General features: G+C 27.5%; 1 protein-coding gene and 4 non-coding genes across 5 annotated transcripts; all 5 read right to left on the reverse strand.

The window, feature by feature from the left end:
* Positions 1-2,032: 2,032 nt before the first annotated feature.
* Positions 2,033-2,121, reverse strand: LOC113785993 (small nucleolar RNA SNOR75). The gene has a single exon (XR_003472173.1). It is a non-coding gene; the product is annotated as a small nucleolar RNA SNOR75 (small nucleolar RNA).
* A 194-nt stretch (positions 2,122-2,315) lies between these two features.
* On the reverse strand, positions 2,316-2,413 carry LOC113785933 (small nucleolar RNA R41). Its single transcript, XR_003472113.1, has one exon. It is a non-coding gene; the product is annotated as a small nucleolar RNA R41 (small nucleolar RNA).
* Positions 2,414-2,561: 148 nt separating this feature from the next.
* On the reverse strand, positions 2,562-2,650 carry LOC113785992 (small nucleolar RNA SNOR75). The gene has a single exon (XR_003472172.1). It is a non-coding gene; the product is annotated as a small nucleolar RNA SNOR75 (small nucleolar RNA).
* A 392-nt stretch (positions 2,651-3,042) lies between these two features.
* On the reverse strand, positions 3,043-3,141 carry LOC113785932 (small nucleolar RNA R41). The gene has a single exon (XR_003472112.1). It is a non-coding gene; the product is annotated as a small nucleolar RNA R41 (small nucleolar RNA).
* Positions 3,142-4,657: 1,516 nt separating this feature from the next.
* LOC101505978 (zinc finger protein GAI-ASSOCIATED FACTOR 1-like) lies at positions 4,658-7,699 on the reverse strand. The gene is made up of 3 exons (XM_004494295.4): positions 7,325-7,699; positions 6,260-6,656; positions 4,658-5,809 (listed from the first exon to the last, which is right to left on the reverse strand). The coding sequence occupies exons 1-3, from the start codon at positions 7,521-7,523 to the stop codon at positions 4,885-4,887; spliced, it is 1,521 nt and encodes a 506-aa protein (XP_004494352.1). The 5' UTR covers positions 7,524-7,699; the 3' UTR covers positions 4,658-4,884.
* Positions 7,700-14,746: the final 7,047 nt, after the last annotated feature.

Below are 14,746 nucleotides of genomic sequence, written 5' to 3' on the forward strand. Positions count from 1 at the left end.
ACTCCTTTCAATTTCACATTTATTGCTAGAACTAATCAGTTTCTTGAAAACTTAGTTCAATCTAAAATGGATGTATGTTAAGAAAGGGTTGAACAGCCAAATTTTTACGGAGCATACATTTATCTGAAAATTTTGAGCCAAGTTTTTCAAAAATTTAAAGGAAAATTTATGTGGTTAAAAATGATTTTGCTTTATAGAAGACAAAATTGAAAGTTCAAATTAATTGTGGTAAGGGTTACTAGCACTCTTCTTGTAGAAATAGAGGTAAAATTGTGTTTATTTTTTTTTACTCCACCAAATAAAATATTTCGTAACAATAATAAAAATTGTCATATATTTAATATCTAATGTTTAAAGAAAGTGACAAACACAATTGTTTTTTTATAGAGTAATTTTTTTACAAGTTAAATTTATAATTAAATGGAGAACAAAGAATACTGAAATTCTTATCTTAATGAAAAAAGTTTCAATTCACTTTTATAGTAGACAGGTTATAAACAACTTCTACAAATGATTGTATAACTCTCACCAAATCATACACGTAATTCTAACATATTTGTTAGAAAACAACATCACTTTACAAACATACTACATACATATTGACCTCTACAAGGACTATATAAGTTTTATTTGAGAGTTTTGAGGAGAAAGCATTGAGCGGAGGGAAAGAAAGAGAAATATAGAATTTTTTTTAATTTATTTATAGAATAACTTTATAAATAATAATAAAAGAATACAATTTAAATCCTTCAAAACCGTCTTCTAATACAATTTTTTAATTTTCCGTAATAGAGAAATTTTGTATAATGAGAAAATTTGACCCCCGAAACTCTCCCCTTTCAAAGTCATCTCTTCCTCTCACTTTGACCTTCCATTTTTAAAGCCCGCTTCTCCTCTTCCCTCCTAAACTCATAAACAAAGTCTTAGTAACACAAAACACTCACTCACCTACGCATATAAACCAACCTGCACAACACAACAAGGAAAACCAGTCTTACTATAGTTAATAGCATGAACAAATCATCGATAAAAGATTACTTTGTCACAAATAAGGGTGAAAATAAACACTTGACTTCACTTCCATAAAACTCACTCCAATGTCTAATGTAAGATTATAATATATATATATATATATATATATATATATATATATATATATATATATATATTTGTATAAACTCAAGAATTTTGTATTGTTAACAAAAAATTTATTGTATGATACTAATATCACACTTTTATCTTGTATGATATTAATAATTATATAATATTAATATTTTATTGTTAATAAAAACCAAATCTTCCACATCTTATTACTTACGTTTTAATTCTTCCACCTCGGCCAAATCAACTTTCTACTGTCAAATATTTCATTTTTAGTGCCTTTAAATTTTTTTTAGAATTGCATAGGTGATATTTTAGATGTGGTATAATTTAGTTAACATAGCCTTAAATAATGATTTAATAATTTATTAAAATACCATTTAAAAACTAAAACAAAATCTTTAAAAATATTGAACATGAAATTATCACTATTCGTCTCTCTTTCTTGAACATATGTTTTCTCTCTAGCTTATAAGTAATTTATTTGTATCATGATTTATTTCTCTCTAGGTAGGATTGGTGAATCAAACCAAAGTAATGCTTTGAGAAATCAGTTAATCATACAATATTTCAAGAGTTTAATTTACATGCATGATATATCAAAATTTTATACTATATCAAAACTATTTACGTATGTGATACTATTTGGTTGGAACCCTTCACTGTACATAACTAAAATTAATTTAGGACTAACAGTACAATTTAGTCAATTATAGTTTATTATAATATACAATCAATTTAATATTTTTAATATTCGAAAAATATTGGATCATCATATTTAAATATTTTTCAACTTAACACAGCTTTACCGAATGAATTTCATATCTGATCATCTTAACAAAAAAAATCTTTAATTATGTACAAAATATAGATTCAATTCATTAAAATTAAGAGTCGGAAGTATTAAGTTTATATAAAATAAATTCTGAAATTTTCTCAGACAAATGCCTCGATCTGTCCTCATAATTGCTTAGAATGGAAATTACATCGGACTCGTCATCGTCATGATCATCATGGAGAATACCACATTTCATAGTAATTCACAAGAGTCATTTTTTCAGAGTTGTTCACAAACAGTAAACTAAAATTTGGGATTTAAGAACTTCATTCAATGACACAAATAAACGAAACACTTTTTAATATATATCTTTAGATAAAAAAACTAAAATAATGAAATAAAACAACCGAGTAAGAACACTAAAGGAAATAAATTTTGAAGGCTCAGAAGGATCCATTGGTAATTTTATAATTACGAATGAAAATTTGCCATTCGGTCATAAAATAGGTAGTATTGAAGCATCACCGCCTTCAAAAACAAAGTATACAATGTTTTTTGATACATGATTAGATACAAATCCATTTAAATTTGAAACTTGCAAAATTGCAGGGACTATAGATCTAAAACGAAGTAAACCTCAAAATGAAAAAATTTATTGCATAAACGAAATGATAGAGTGGTATCCTCTCAGACAAATGCCTCGATTCGTCGTCATGATTGTTTAGAATGGAAATTTCATCAGACTCGTCATCGTATTAATCATCACTGAGAATACCACAATCCACACTAGTTAAACAATATCAATTTTATTATCAAAGAACAAGTTTATGAGAATATGAACAAGTTTAAAAAATTTAAAATAAAAAAATGTTGCATTAATCTCTAAATCTATATGATTATGTGAGAGATAATTAGAAAACCTAATTAAATAGAGGAGCAATTGATCAGATAATTGTAGTCTGAAAATTTAACAATCTACATGATAAATTCGGATCGGAATATCATCACATCAAGAGCTCTTTGAATTCTGCTGTGCCTACTAATTTTCTACTACACACAAAATGTAGTAAATTTTTATAAAATGTTTTTGAAACGATAAGCTAAGAAGCAATGAAATTAAAAAACATAAAGTAACAAACTCAACAATCACATAGAGAAAAGAGTGGAAGGCTCAGAAGGATCCATTGGTAATTTTATAATCACAAAGGAAAGTTTTCCATTCGCTCATAAAATAGGTAGTTTTTCAACATCATAGCCTTCAAAAACAAAACAGTAGAGTAGAATGAAAAGAAACATGTTAACGACGTTAAGAGATAAAGAGAAATCGAAAAGCACTGAAACAGTTACAGTTGCAACAGATCGAAACGCAGATAGAAGTGAGACGAGGAAGATGAGAATAAACAATGGAATCTCGTGTATAAATAGGGGTGATCGAATTAGGGTTAGGTTTTTGTTTTTGTCCAACAACTTTGAGGCCCATGAATGACTCGCGAGAAAACTAACCGAAAGCTTCCCCTTACACCCCCACATTTTTCCTATGCATCCACAAAATTTTTAAAATATGAAATATATCCTTAATTTTTTTTTTTTAATTTTACCGACTTAATATTTTTTTTTTACTATTTCAATATTTTTAATTTATAAAAAAAAGTTTCTGAAGAGTAAAAAGATATGTATTGGAAACATTTGAAAATGTTTTTCGGTACAGTAGAGATTTAACGGAAAACTTCTTCACAAGTTTTTCGGTACACACTAATTTTTATTTTATTTTTTAAAAAAGTAACTTCATTTCTAATACTTGTTTTTCGAAGTATAACTTCTTTACATGTTGTGTACTGGAAAATTTTTAAAAAATAATTCTGATAAAATTAAAAAAAAATTATTCACTTTTTACCAAAAATATCAAATAATGAAATGATGCAAAATTCTAAATTTTAAGATTTAAGATTTATACGTAAAATGTGGGAGTATAAAGTAAAACCATCAAACTAACCTCACATTCTTGCACGGATGGGCCTTTTGATCCTCTAGGCCACTATTTTGTAGATAATACTAGGTAAGCCCATCAATTTCCCAATTTCAATTTCAATTCCATTTTCATTTACAGTATTCTTTTATTGATGTTGAAAAAATTATAAATTAATTGATAACATTTTCAGTGATTTAAGATCGAGTGTCTAAAATATTTTTACTCTAATAATGTATATAAATTAAATTCTAAAATTAAGTCTCTATTTTAACAGTAGTTTTGTTAAGCAAAAGAATTGACATAAAAATACATCATTATAAAAACTGATCTTCCAAATCTTAATTATGTTGGCAATTCAAATGCATTGGGAAAAATAGAGTAATATACTTATGTATATTGTTTGATTTTTGTCTATTCTTTTAGCTTGCAACATGACGTGCCCAAAAAAGTAAAATCGATTTAGTTGAATCTTCTTCAATATACCTAAAAAGATTCATATGTGTATAGAACTCTTCACATATATTTAATAATTTAGGGACAAATTACAAATAATTGATAGTATTAGATTGCAAGTTAGCTCATGGAAAAGTGCATAATTAACTAGAGAACATTCATTAATATTATTAACATGTGAATTGGTTTTAAGATTCCCTATTGTTTTTATATATTTAAGATTCACTTATTAATCCCAATATAGTTAGTTAGTTTGAGATCCCTTTAGAATGTGTATACTCTTCATTGGGGAAGTAGACATAGGAAGAGAAGAGAAGAGAGATAACTAAGAAATGAGAAATATGATAGGGGATGTGATAAAAATTGCAAATTAAGTACAAAGAAAAAAAATTACTCCCTAATTAAGAGTGTGAGTATGTGACATTCCTAAATCCTTTATTTTACCTCTATTCATGAACATAATCTAAACATAAAAACTAACCACACTTTCTTAGCCAATTCCCTATAATTTAGAATCACATGTTTTCCAATTTCCAAGTTTGAAAAACTCAATTAAAATGAACATGATTTATCTCCCCACTACTCAAACATCCCAAATAGATTTCTCTATAGCTGAATCCTCATGTGGAAGATGGTGATGAAAATTATTCATAATCTCCAACCTCTGTTGACTTAATACTGGTTCATGCAAACTTGAATTTGAACCTCCAATTCCCAAGAAATCATGAACTCTTGTCATATCATTCCCTGCCACATCATTTCTCATGGATATTTGGTTGAACAGTCCTATATCATTATTCATTGTAGAAACACTAGTACTATTGTTATTATCAAATAGTACTGAAATTTCATGTTGTTCTTTTTGAAACAATTGATTAGTGAATGCTCCACCACCACTAACATTAGTCATGTTAGATAAATCAAAGTGTTCATAAGAGGGCATGTTATGCTGCATCATGATGGAAGAACTAGAGTATGGTGGTCTAGCAGAAGCTGAAACATGATCAGGACCAACCATGCTACTAACAAAGCTTTTTTGCATCATGGAAGAGTTACCACTATTGCTTGCAGTAGCTCCCATTTGAGCTGCTTTCTGTAATAAAGCTGTAGCAGACATTTGAGCTGAACCATTTTTGCTGTCATGGAAGTAATTGAAGCTATTGGAACTTAGTTGAAGGCTTGAAGAAGTGGGTGTTAAGGCTTTTGGACCACCAAAGAGTGCACCTGAAGTGGTGGAGAACATGCCACCACATGCATTGTTGGTTGATCTGAATGGTATTGTTGGAACAAGTTCTTGTGGTGGTGATCTTAGTGAGTTTTTAGGGTCATAGTCATTGTTTAATTCTGATGGTGTGTTGGAACATGGTTTTAGAGGCATAGTTGACATATGATCTGGCATTTGATTCTGTAAATTTGGTGGCATGCCACTTGTTAATCCTTGGTTCACTCTGTTGTTTTCTTCTGTTAATGCATCACAGAAAGCTCTGTGGGTTATAAAACTATCTCTCCTGCATTTTGTAGAAAAATATTGTAAAGAATAAAGATGTGAAAAATGTAAACAAAAAATCCACCAAGTTTGATCATGGAATTCAATCAAATATGTCTACGTCTCCGATTTTAGAGCGGCTGTATACTACAATACCTGTATATTATGGTTCAAGATTAAAGTTTACATATTACAATAGTATGAGAGACTAAAATTTGACTAATTTAATTTGACAAAATATTTTTATGGAGTATATTTAGATAGACTTATTTGAGTTTATCTACTAATATAAACACTTGTGAGACTGTTTTAAAGAGTTAATGACATGTTTATAATTTGTTTTCAACTTACTTTTATAAGCTCTTTATAATAGGTTATAAAGCTAGCTTATAAACGCGTAATTAAACTTTTAATTAAAAAACTAGTGAAAGTGAAAAAACAAGGGACAAATTTGAAAGTTAGAGATATGTACCTAGAAAATATGGTTCCACAATCACATTTATATTCCCTAGTACCACATGTTTTCTGGTGTGCCTTCCAGTCAGATTGAACAGCATATCTTTTAGAGCACTTGTCACATTTCCATTTCTTCTCACCATGTTTGCGGCTAAAATGCTTTTTGATGCCAGTTAGGTCTCCTAATGCACGAGCTGGGTTATGGTGTACACATGATGGTTCAGGGCACACATACACCTTTTTCTTCACCTCTGTGCTTGTTCTTTGCCTCAGTTTCCATGGAAGATTGTGACCTCTGCGATGTAACTGAAGATTCTGGTCCCTTTGAAATCCTTTGTTGCATATCTCACAGACAAATCTATTTGTTGCCATTAAGGTTGTTGGTGATAATGCAACAACTTCAGCAGTAGGATCTATTTCATAAAATAAATCCATTAGTAGTAGGATTTTGGTATTATATATATAACAAAAACATGCTATCAACCAAAAACCTTAGCATAATAGAAATAAAGGTCACCTCTCTTATATCCAATATTTTGTTTATTTTTAATCACTTTTTTGTTCACTCTAATTTAAAACCAAACACTTAAGAAATTGATGTATAGAGTTTGAAGCATGAAACTTAAATCATGAAAGTTAGTGTTAGTGAATGATGCTTTAATTTCTTTTTAATTAACTCATGTGGATAACTTGAAAGTTAGGTTCATTGCAGTAATTTAATAACTGCTTAAGGCGGCACTTGCCATCTGCCAAACAATAATTCAATGGTTAAATTTGCAAATTAGTGACTGCCTAGAGTTTGACCAGTAGAGCAACTATATGTAACTAACCAAAATTTTCAATTTAATGCAAAAAAAAACATTTCAAAAGCATTTACAATTCTCTAACTAGTTTTGTAGTTTGCAAGAACCGCAATATAAATGTTCAGTAATTTGTTGCAATATAAAGGTTCATAATATAAGATCACAGTTTATTTGTGAAGTTTATTTGTCATATTGAAAGTAATTCAAACATATAAGATCACAGTTTGTTAGGCTGCAATTAAGTGAGGCAACAATAATTGAAGCTGAATAATATTTGCCTGGTGTTCCAGGGAGGTTTCTTTTCTTCTTGTTTTGTTGTTGATTAGTGGAGCCATTGCTATTACAAGCACCAGAAGGTCCTGAACTTGATTCATTATTAAGATGATTTTGCAGCTGTTGCTGTTTGCTTTCTTGATAAACTTCTTCTCCATTGTTTCCTGAGGAGAAGCTTCCTTCATCACCTGAAATATTTGACATTTCAATTTCAATACAAAAGTTTCTGTGTCTTTTCTGATCTTTCTTTTTTTTGTTATTGATGGTGGACCACACTAAAAGCTATATGATACTTAAATTTTGTGTGTGTGTACTCTATAGTGGAAGACAAAAAATCAAGGAGTTTTTCTTGGTTTTCTTTGAGGAGTTAGAAAGCTATTGCTGCCATGATACCAATATTGGAAGCTGGTGTTCTTTGGCCTTATATAATTATATATAATTCTCATATAAGACAACTAATATAGGTAAATACCCCTAACTTTTTGGTATATATTATTGTAATATGATAATATCCTAAACAACAACGAATTTCCCTTTTCCATTTAATAATTGTTAATTAGCTCATACATATATACTAGTATATGCTTAGATTGTTTGACTCTATTTATACTATTGGTATAGTTTAGGTACACAATTAAATAAGTTTATCTAATTAGTTGATTAATTAGTTAAGATGGCTAGTTAGTTATATTAGTTAAATATTCCTTTTATATTAATTAGTTGTTTGTTTGATAATATAAGTTTATGTAATTTTGATGTAAATAATATTATCTCAATTATCAATATTACTCAATTTTTTTTTTCTTTTTGTCTTATAAAATATGTTAAATTTCAGCATAATTAATTCATATAACTGTAAGGTATCGAGTTCAAACCTAACAATATTGACATTTGTGAGTTGAGCTAAAGTTTAAGGACTCTTTATTTCTCTTTTATCAATGTCTTAAATTAATAATTGTAATATAGTATAAGAGTGTAATTATTCTATTATATTATTTTTATCTCAATATTTTTTTTTATAAATTTTATTGAAGCATTTTTTAGCAATACAAAATTGTTAATTGAGTTCTATTATCAAAATTTGTCGAAGATTTTTCAAGAATGCCAACAACAAAATTATTTCTTTTTTGCCAAATTAACATAAAAAAAAAATACAAGTAAATATCTTACATAAAAGGGTAATTTCTAGATTCTAACACTTATAAAAAAAAACAAGACTATTCTTGTTTAAAAAAAAAAAACTATAAATGGATTCTCAATTAGAAATCCAAACTAATTATCAGAAGTTGCACATAAAATTTCGTTCAAAAGAAAAAAAGGCAAAAGAAGATCTTCTCTAGAGATGCAAATCTGATTCAACATCTACTACAAAAAAGGAAAGAAACAAGACTATATTAGAATCTTTCATGTTCATATTTCAAGAGAAAAATAAATTTTCATTTTTTTTAGTCGGTGTATTTTTCGTTAAAAATCTTTTAGCCAATATATTTTTGGCATTCAAAAATCTTAGCCGATATAATTTTGGCATTAGAAATATTTTAATCAATTTATTTTTGACATTTCAAAATCATTTCATTTGATCAATATATTTCGACATTTCGTATTCTTTGTAATTAATGTCTTTTTCAACATATATTTTTTGACATTTTCCAAGGTCGAAGTATAATAAATCCATTTTAGTTGGAAGGAGATGCTAGACATTTTAGTTAGTTAATTAGTTAAGGTAATTAGTTAATTACACTGATTAGTTGTTTATCTAATTTACTATATAAGTTTACGTAACATTTTATGTAAAGAACATTTTCTTAATTTTCAGTATTATTTAATTTATTTTTCTCAATTTCTCTCTTATTAATGTTTTTAATAAAAAATTGTAATATAAGTTATGTATTGTCAAATTACTAATAGAAATTATATCGATCGACAATCATACAATTCAAAGTCACTAAAACAAAAAAATATGAATTCTCACTTGATTGAAAATGTGAGGAAGTTTATAAATATGACAAAACTGAACTGTACAAAATATTCATGTATACAAAACTGAAATATTAAAAACGTCAAAATCATTAATAAAATTTATATTTGATTGAAATTGATTTCTCAATCGAAATCGATTAAACATCGCAACAACATTGTTTCAACACTATTAGTACAACCACTATTTTAAGGATGTATTAGTCTGTCTATCCATGAAATTCACATTAACTATTATGTTTCAATCGACCGTCAACTTAACCAGCAACACAATGTATACTAGTCAATTTCTGAGCATCAAATGAAACAACCGTAAGTAGCTAGGCCAGTAAATTAATTCAGAATTATCTTGAGCTTTTATTAACTACTACTACTTCTCCTCATTAATTATCTGCATCAATAGTAGAGTATTTGGTAGAGATTGATTTCTTGTATTCCCATAAAAGACATATTTAATTTCTCCTTTCCTCTCTTTTAGGAAGAACATAAATAAAGGCTCAATTCTTAGCTTTGTGAATATCTATGAGGAAGTTTGTTTCATATACTCTGCAATAACTACTATTGTAACACCACTACATACTACTATTGAAGAAACACGCCATAAGTATCTTCACATTTTGCCTAGAAAATTATTCACACAGAAAATGACAAATTAACTAGTAGCAATTAATTAATAATAGTGAAAATAAAAGAGTGATGCTACCGAGTTAACCTAGATTCAAGCTTACTATAAGAGCAACGACAATAACTAAGACTAAGAGCATCATCATATGGTTTCCCCAATATTCCGTTGTTTAATTAAATTATGAGTCATATGACATTAGAAGAGAAAAATATAATTTGCTAATGATCGATCTTCTCAAGGTATTTTAATTTGGTAATGTTAAGGTGATAAGTAAATAATTTTAAATGTCATAATTGTTTGAAGCAGTTATAGAATTTTTTTAGTGTCCGTTGCTTATGATGTTAAATTATTTGAATTAATTAATTAATTAATTTTACAGCTACCTCACGTACTAATGTAAAACAAGAAGAAAACAACTTAACAAGGGGACATAAACTGGAATATTATCAAACTCAAACATGTGGGAAGTTTCAGATTTTGAGTCAATTACATGTTTATTTACTTCCCATTGCATATACTCCTTTTATGAAATTAATGTAGTAAAATCGACGAAAAAGACATTGTAGAAGTTATCAATGTAGAGATCGATGTATTTGATGAAGCCTTATTACAAATAAGTAAGGACAAAAGCTTGCCATCGTATTATTTAATTCATGTAGAAAACAATATTATTTAATTATATACCTCGCATTTTTTTATATTAAATTATGGCAATTAAGCCCAATTAACACACTACATAAAAAGAATCCAATTAACATATCAAATAATTTAACTAAAACATTGCACTCGAACTTTATTTAAATATTAATATTTAATAAATTTGAGTTAATTTAAATTGTAGTTAAAATAATTTTTTTTGTTAAACTTTAATTCTACACGTGTATTATTTTTCTTGATAGAGGTTATTGATGAAAAAAAGAATAGACAAAAATAAATTATAAATCATGTTGAATAATGAAAAAATAAACCACATCAAATAATATGTAAGATTTATATAATCAATAAAAAATAATAAATATAATTAATTAACTATTTGTGTTTATTTATATAAATTAACTAACTAAACCTAACATTATAAATTACTTAGATATCGAATAACCTGAGCTCCAAATTATGAATCTGAATGTTAAGAAAAAAACATAACACGGAATTTTGGTTTATTTGTTGATGTTAAAAACATGGAATTTTGGTTTCTAATTCTTCATAATTATTAATTGATTGACATGGTTGCTAGCTGACAAAGACAAATGAGCTATGTAGATAAGACCAACATTGGGGACAACAGGCATGTCTATAATTTTCTGACAGTTTGTTTATGTTTTTTCCAATAGGAAACATAAAAAGTAGTAAATTGTTGATATGGACGTGTTTTGATATTGTAAATAATTGTCGTCATCAAGCTTCAAGCCTGCATGAAGTTTTCAGAGTTGGGAGATCGATTTTAATTTTTGATTATATATTATCATTAACTTATCATCAACGTTAAATCATTGATTTTATAAGAAATACTAATAAGTACCTTTAAAACATTTATTAAATATTAAAAAATAAAATAACATTTTAGAGTTTGTATATTTAATGTCTTAAAATTATAAAAAAATTATCATTTGTATATAATTTTTTTTTATTTCATAACAAATAAATATTGGTTAGTATGACCTTTAATTTAATACTATAATTGTTTAATGAGAAAGTAGATATCGATATTGGGCCAAGACATGCGACACTTGAATCGGTGATAAAAAAACTATCATTGGTGCTGAAAAATATATGTATACTTTGTTTGGATAAAAAAAAAAATGAAAGAAAACAACGGAAGAAAAAAAAAACGTTCAAGGAATAAAAGTGACTAAAAAATAAAATGATTTTTTAGTTGTTTGATAAAATAATATAAAATAAATATATTTATGTAAATTATATAAATATCCTTACATAAAAAATGTGACGTAGATAAGAGGAATCAAATATATATCCATTGAATAAAAAAAAATGCTTAAGATTAATCTTATTTTTTAAACAGCATGTTACCATCAACCTTTCTTCTTCCTGTTTACCCTGCTGTTCAATTTTTGGACTGGACTTTTCCCCTCTTCTCTGGCACGATTATTTTGTTGCACTTACGGTTCATTGCAGGCAGCAAAAAGCAAGAACAATTCTTTTTGAAGTTTGTTTAATATTAGAATACTGTCCTCCAATTTATGTTCTATATATTGTAAAAAGAAAGCAATTAAAAATACCACAAATTTTATCTCTTTTTTCTCCTTAATGATTACTGACCATGGTGGAAATATTCATGGGGTTTTCTCCAGAATTTTTATTTATCAATTTGTTGAGTTATTGGTGGCTAATTATAAGCTTATGGTTGGAATCTTGGTTATTGGAACTTATTCTCATCTATTTTGGAACAACTCCGAGAACCAAGGTTACAAATTTTTAAATGAAAATATATCATATCCGTTCATTTTAATCGGATGGTTATATATATATTTATATATTATTGAATATTTTTAATTTAGGATATTTATATTAATTAATTATTATTTTTTATAAACAAGTGAAACAGTGTGCAAATAACATGACACTATATATGAGTTCATCTAGAAAAATATTAAACCCAACACATTCATTCAAAGTATCACAAGGGTAGAAATGTAAAACACACAACAAATTTATTGGTTAGAGAAATTTCTCGCCAATTATGAAAGAAACCATTTTTGTGGGGTCCGTATATGAAGTTTATTTCTTTTCAGTTTTCTTCTAATTCCAAACAATAGAAAGTTTCTTGGAATTAGTGTTTTCCCTTCTTCAATTTTCTTTCCTCCTGCTTTCACCTCGAGCAAACAAGTGGCAGTGTGATGAGTTGTAACTTGTGAGTTAGCTAAATAAAGAAGTTGTACAATATATTCCACTATTTAACTACTTCTGAATTAGTTAGAGATGAAGAAGTTGTAGGTTATATTTTAACCACTTCCTCCATTCTTTTATAAAATCACTTTTTACAAAGAAAAAAGAATATGTCCTACAAGTTTTATTTTTGTAAAAGAAACATATAATTAATATCTATGTATCTTACAATATAAGAAGTCATAGTTAATTATCTGTATACAACAAATAGGTTTTTTTAGGTCCATCTATATACAAACCAAATATATTAAATGCGCTACTTATTTTTCTTTATATTATACATGAAAACTACAAATGGTGCTTATAAAAGGAGAAACAAGAGGTCTGTTACCTTTTTATGATTTACCCCTATTTGATTAGATTAAAAAAATTGTATAAATTCAATCAAAAAATTGTATATATTAAATAGAGAAAATATTAATTTTATTAAAAATTTAATTACTATGTACTTATAGTATAAAACATTTTACTATTATCATAAATAAAAAATAAAATATATTTCATTGAGAGAGATATAAAATAATATTAATTTAGAGAGTACAATTAAAAATATCAATTATTTTGGGATATTATTTTCACAAAGAAGTCAATCATTATGGAACAAAGAGAGTTAAAAAAAGTACGATAACATTGTAAAATACTTATGTTTTTGATGAAGACAAATACTAAATAAGATGATCAAGTTGCAGGCTCAAAAAAAAGTCACACAATCAAAGTAAACTATGGTCAAATATGTTAGAAGTCTTATAATGTAAAGGTACAAGATGCAATTTAATATTCTTATATTTCAAATGCAAATGAGAACCTTTTCATTTTAACATATGCATCAAAAAAAATTTCAAAATGTCAAAATGCATGAACAATGTTTGAAAATCAAGTTTTTGACAAAAATCAACGTTGTAGTCGAATACAACATGTTGTAGCCGAATACATACTCAAGTCAGTAGCTAAAATTGAATATTTGTATTCGACTACAAGACAGTGTATTTGAATACGATTGTTAAGTCAGTAGCTAAAACTGAACATCTGTATTCGACTACGAGACAGTGTATTCGAATACGAGTGCTAAGTTAGTAGCTAAAACTGAACTTTTGTATCCGAATACCATATAGTATATTCGAATATGAGTGTTAAGTCAGTAGTTAAAACTGCACAATTGTAGTCAACTACACCTCGATGTAGCCGAATACAAAACCAAGTCACTGACCAAATTCAAACATCTATATTCGCATGCAAGAATGTATATTCGACTACAAGCTTTAAAATTCAAATAAAACTGAACATTACAAAGAGGTGTATTCGACTATACTCCTACTGTAGCCAAATACAATTGCGAAAGAATGCAATTTTTCAGTTCAGATTCAACCTGAATCGTTGCATATGTTTATCAAACCTCTAGGAACGATTGTCACTGATCTGAAGTAATGTCTAAGGAGTATAAATACTTCATAGCTTCAGACTTAACGAATAAATCTTTTTCAATATCTTAACATCAATCTTAGAACAAATTTGAACAAACTTTCCGAAATATTTTGATATATTCAAAGTCTCACTTTCATATTTCAAGTACATATTTTACATTGTCATATCATTGAGAAATGTTATCTATTGTACTTGAAATTATATTAGACTATTATAATTGTACTCAATTGTTATACACTCTTGATCTCAGTCAAAGTCATTATTGTAAACCATTCACGTTATTGTGTAAATTGAAGAAAATAGTGTTCGTTCTTCTTGTAAACTAAGATAGTAGTGTGCTATCTTAGGGTGATTGTTAGGAGTTTGTAACAGATGTCATAGGGTGAGACTTGTACTTATTCTAACAATAGCGGAAAATCTCTTGTGTTGTGTGCAAGAGGACTAATTGTACCCTTGATTATAAGGGAAGCCAAAATAAACTGTTGTGTTTTTTATTTTT

This window comes from Cicer arietinum, chromosome 3 (assembly GCF_000331145.2).
Source record: "Cicer arietinum cultivar CDC Frontier isolate Library 1 chromosome 3, Cicar.CDCFrontier_v2.0, whole genome shotgun sequence".
NCBI classification, from domain to species: Eukaryota; Viridiplantae; Streptophyta; class Magnoliopsida; order Fabales; family Fabaceae; genus Cicer; species Cicer arietinum.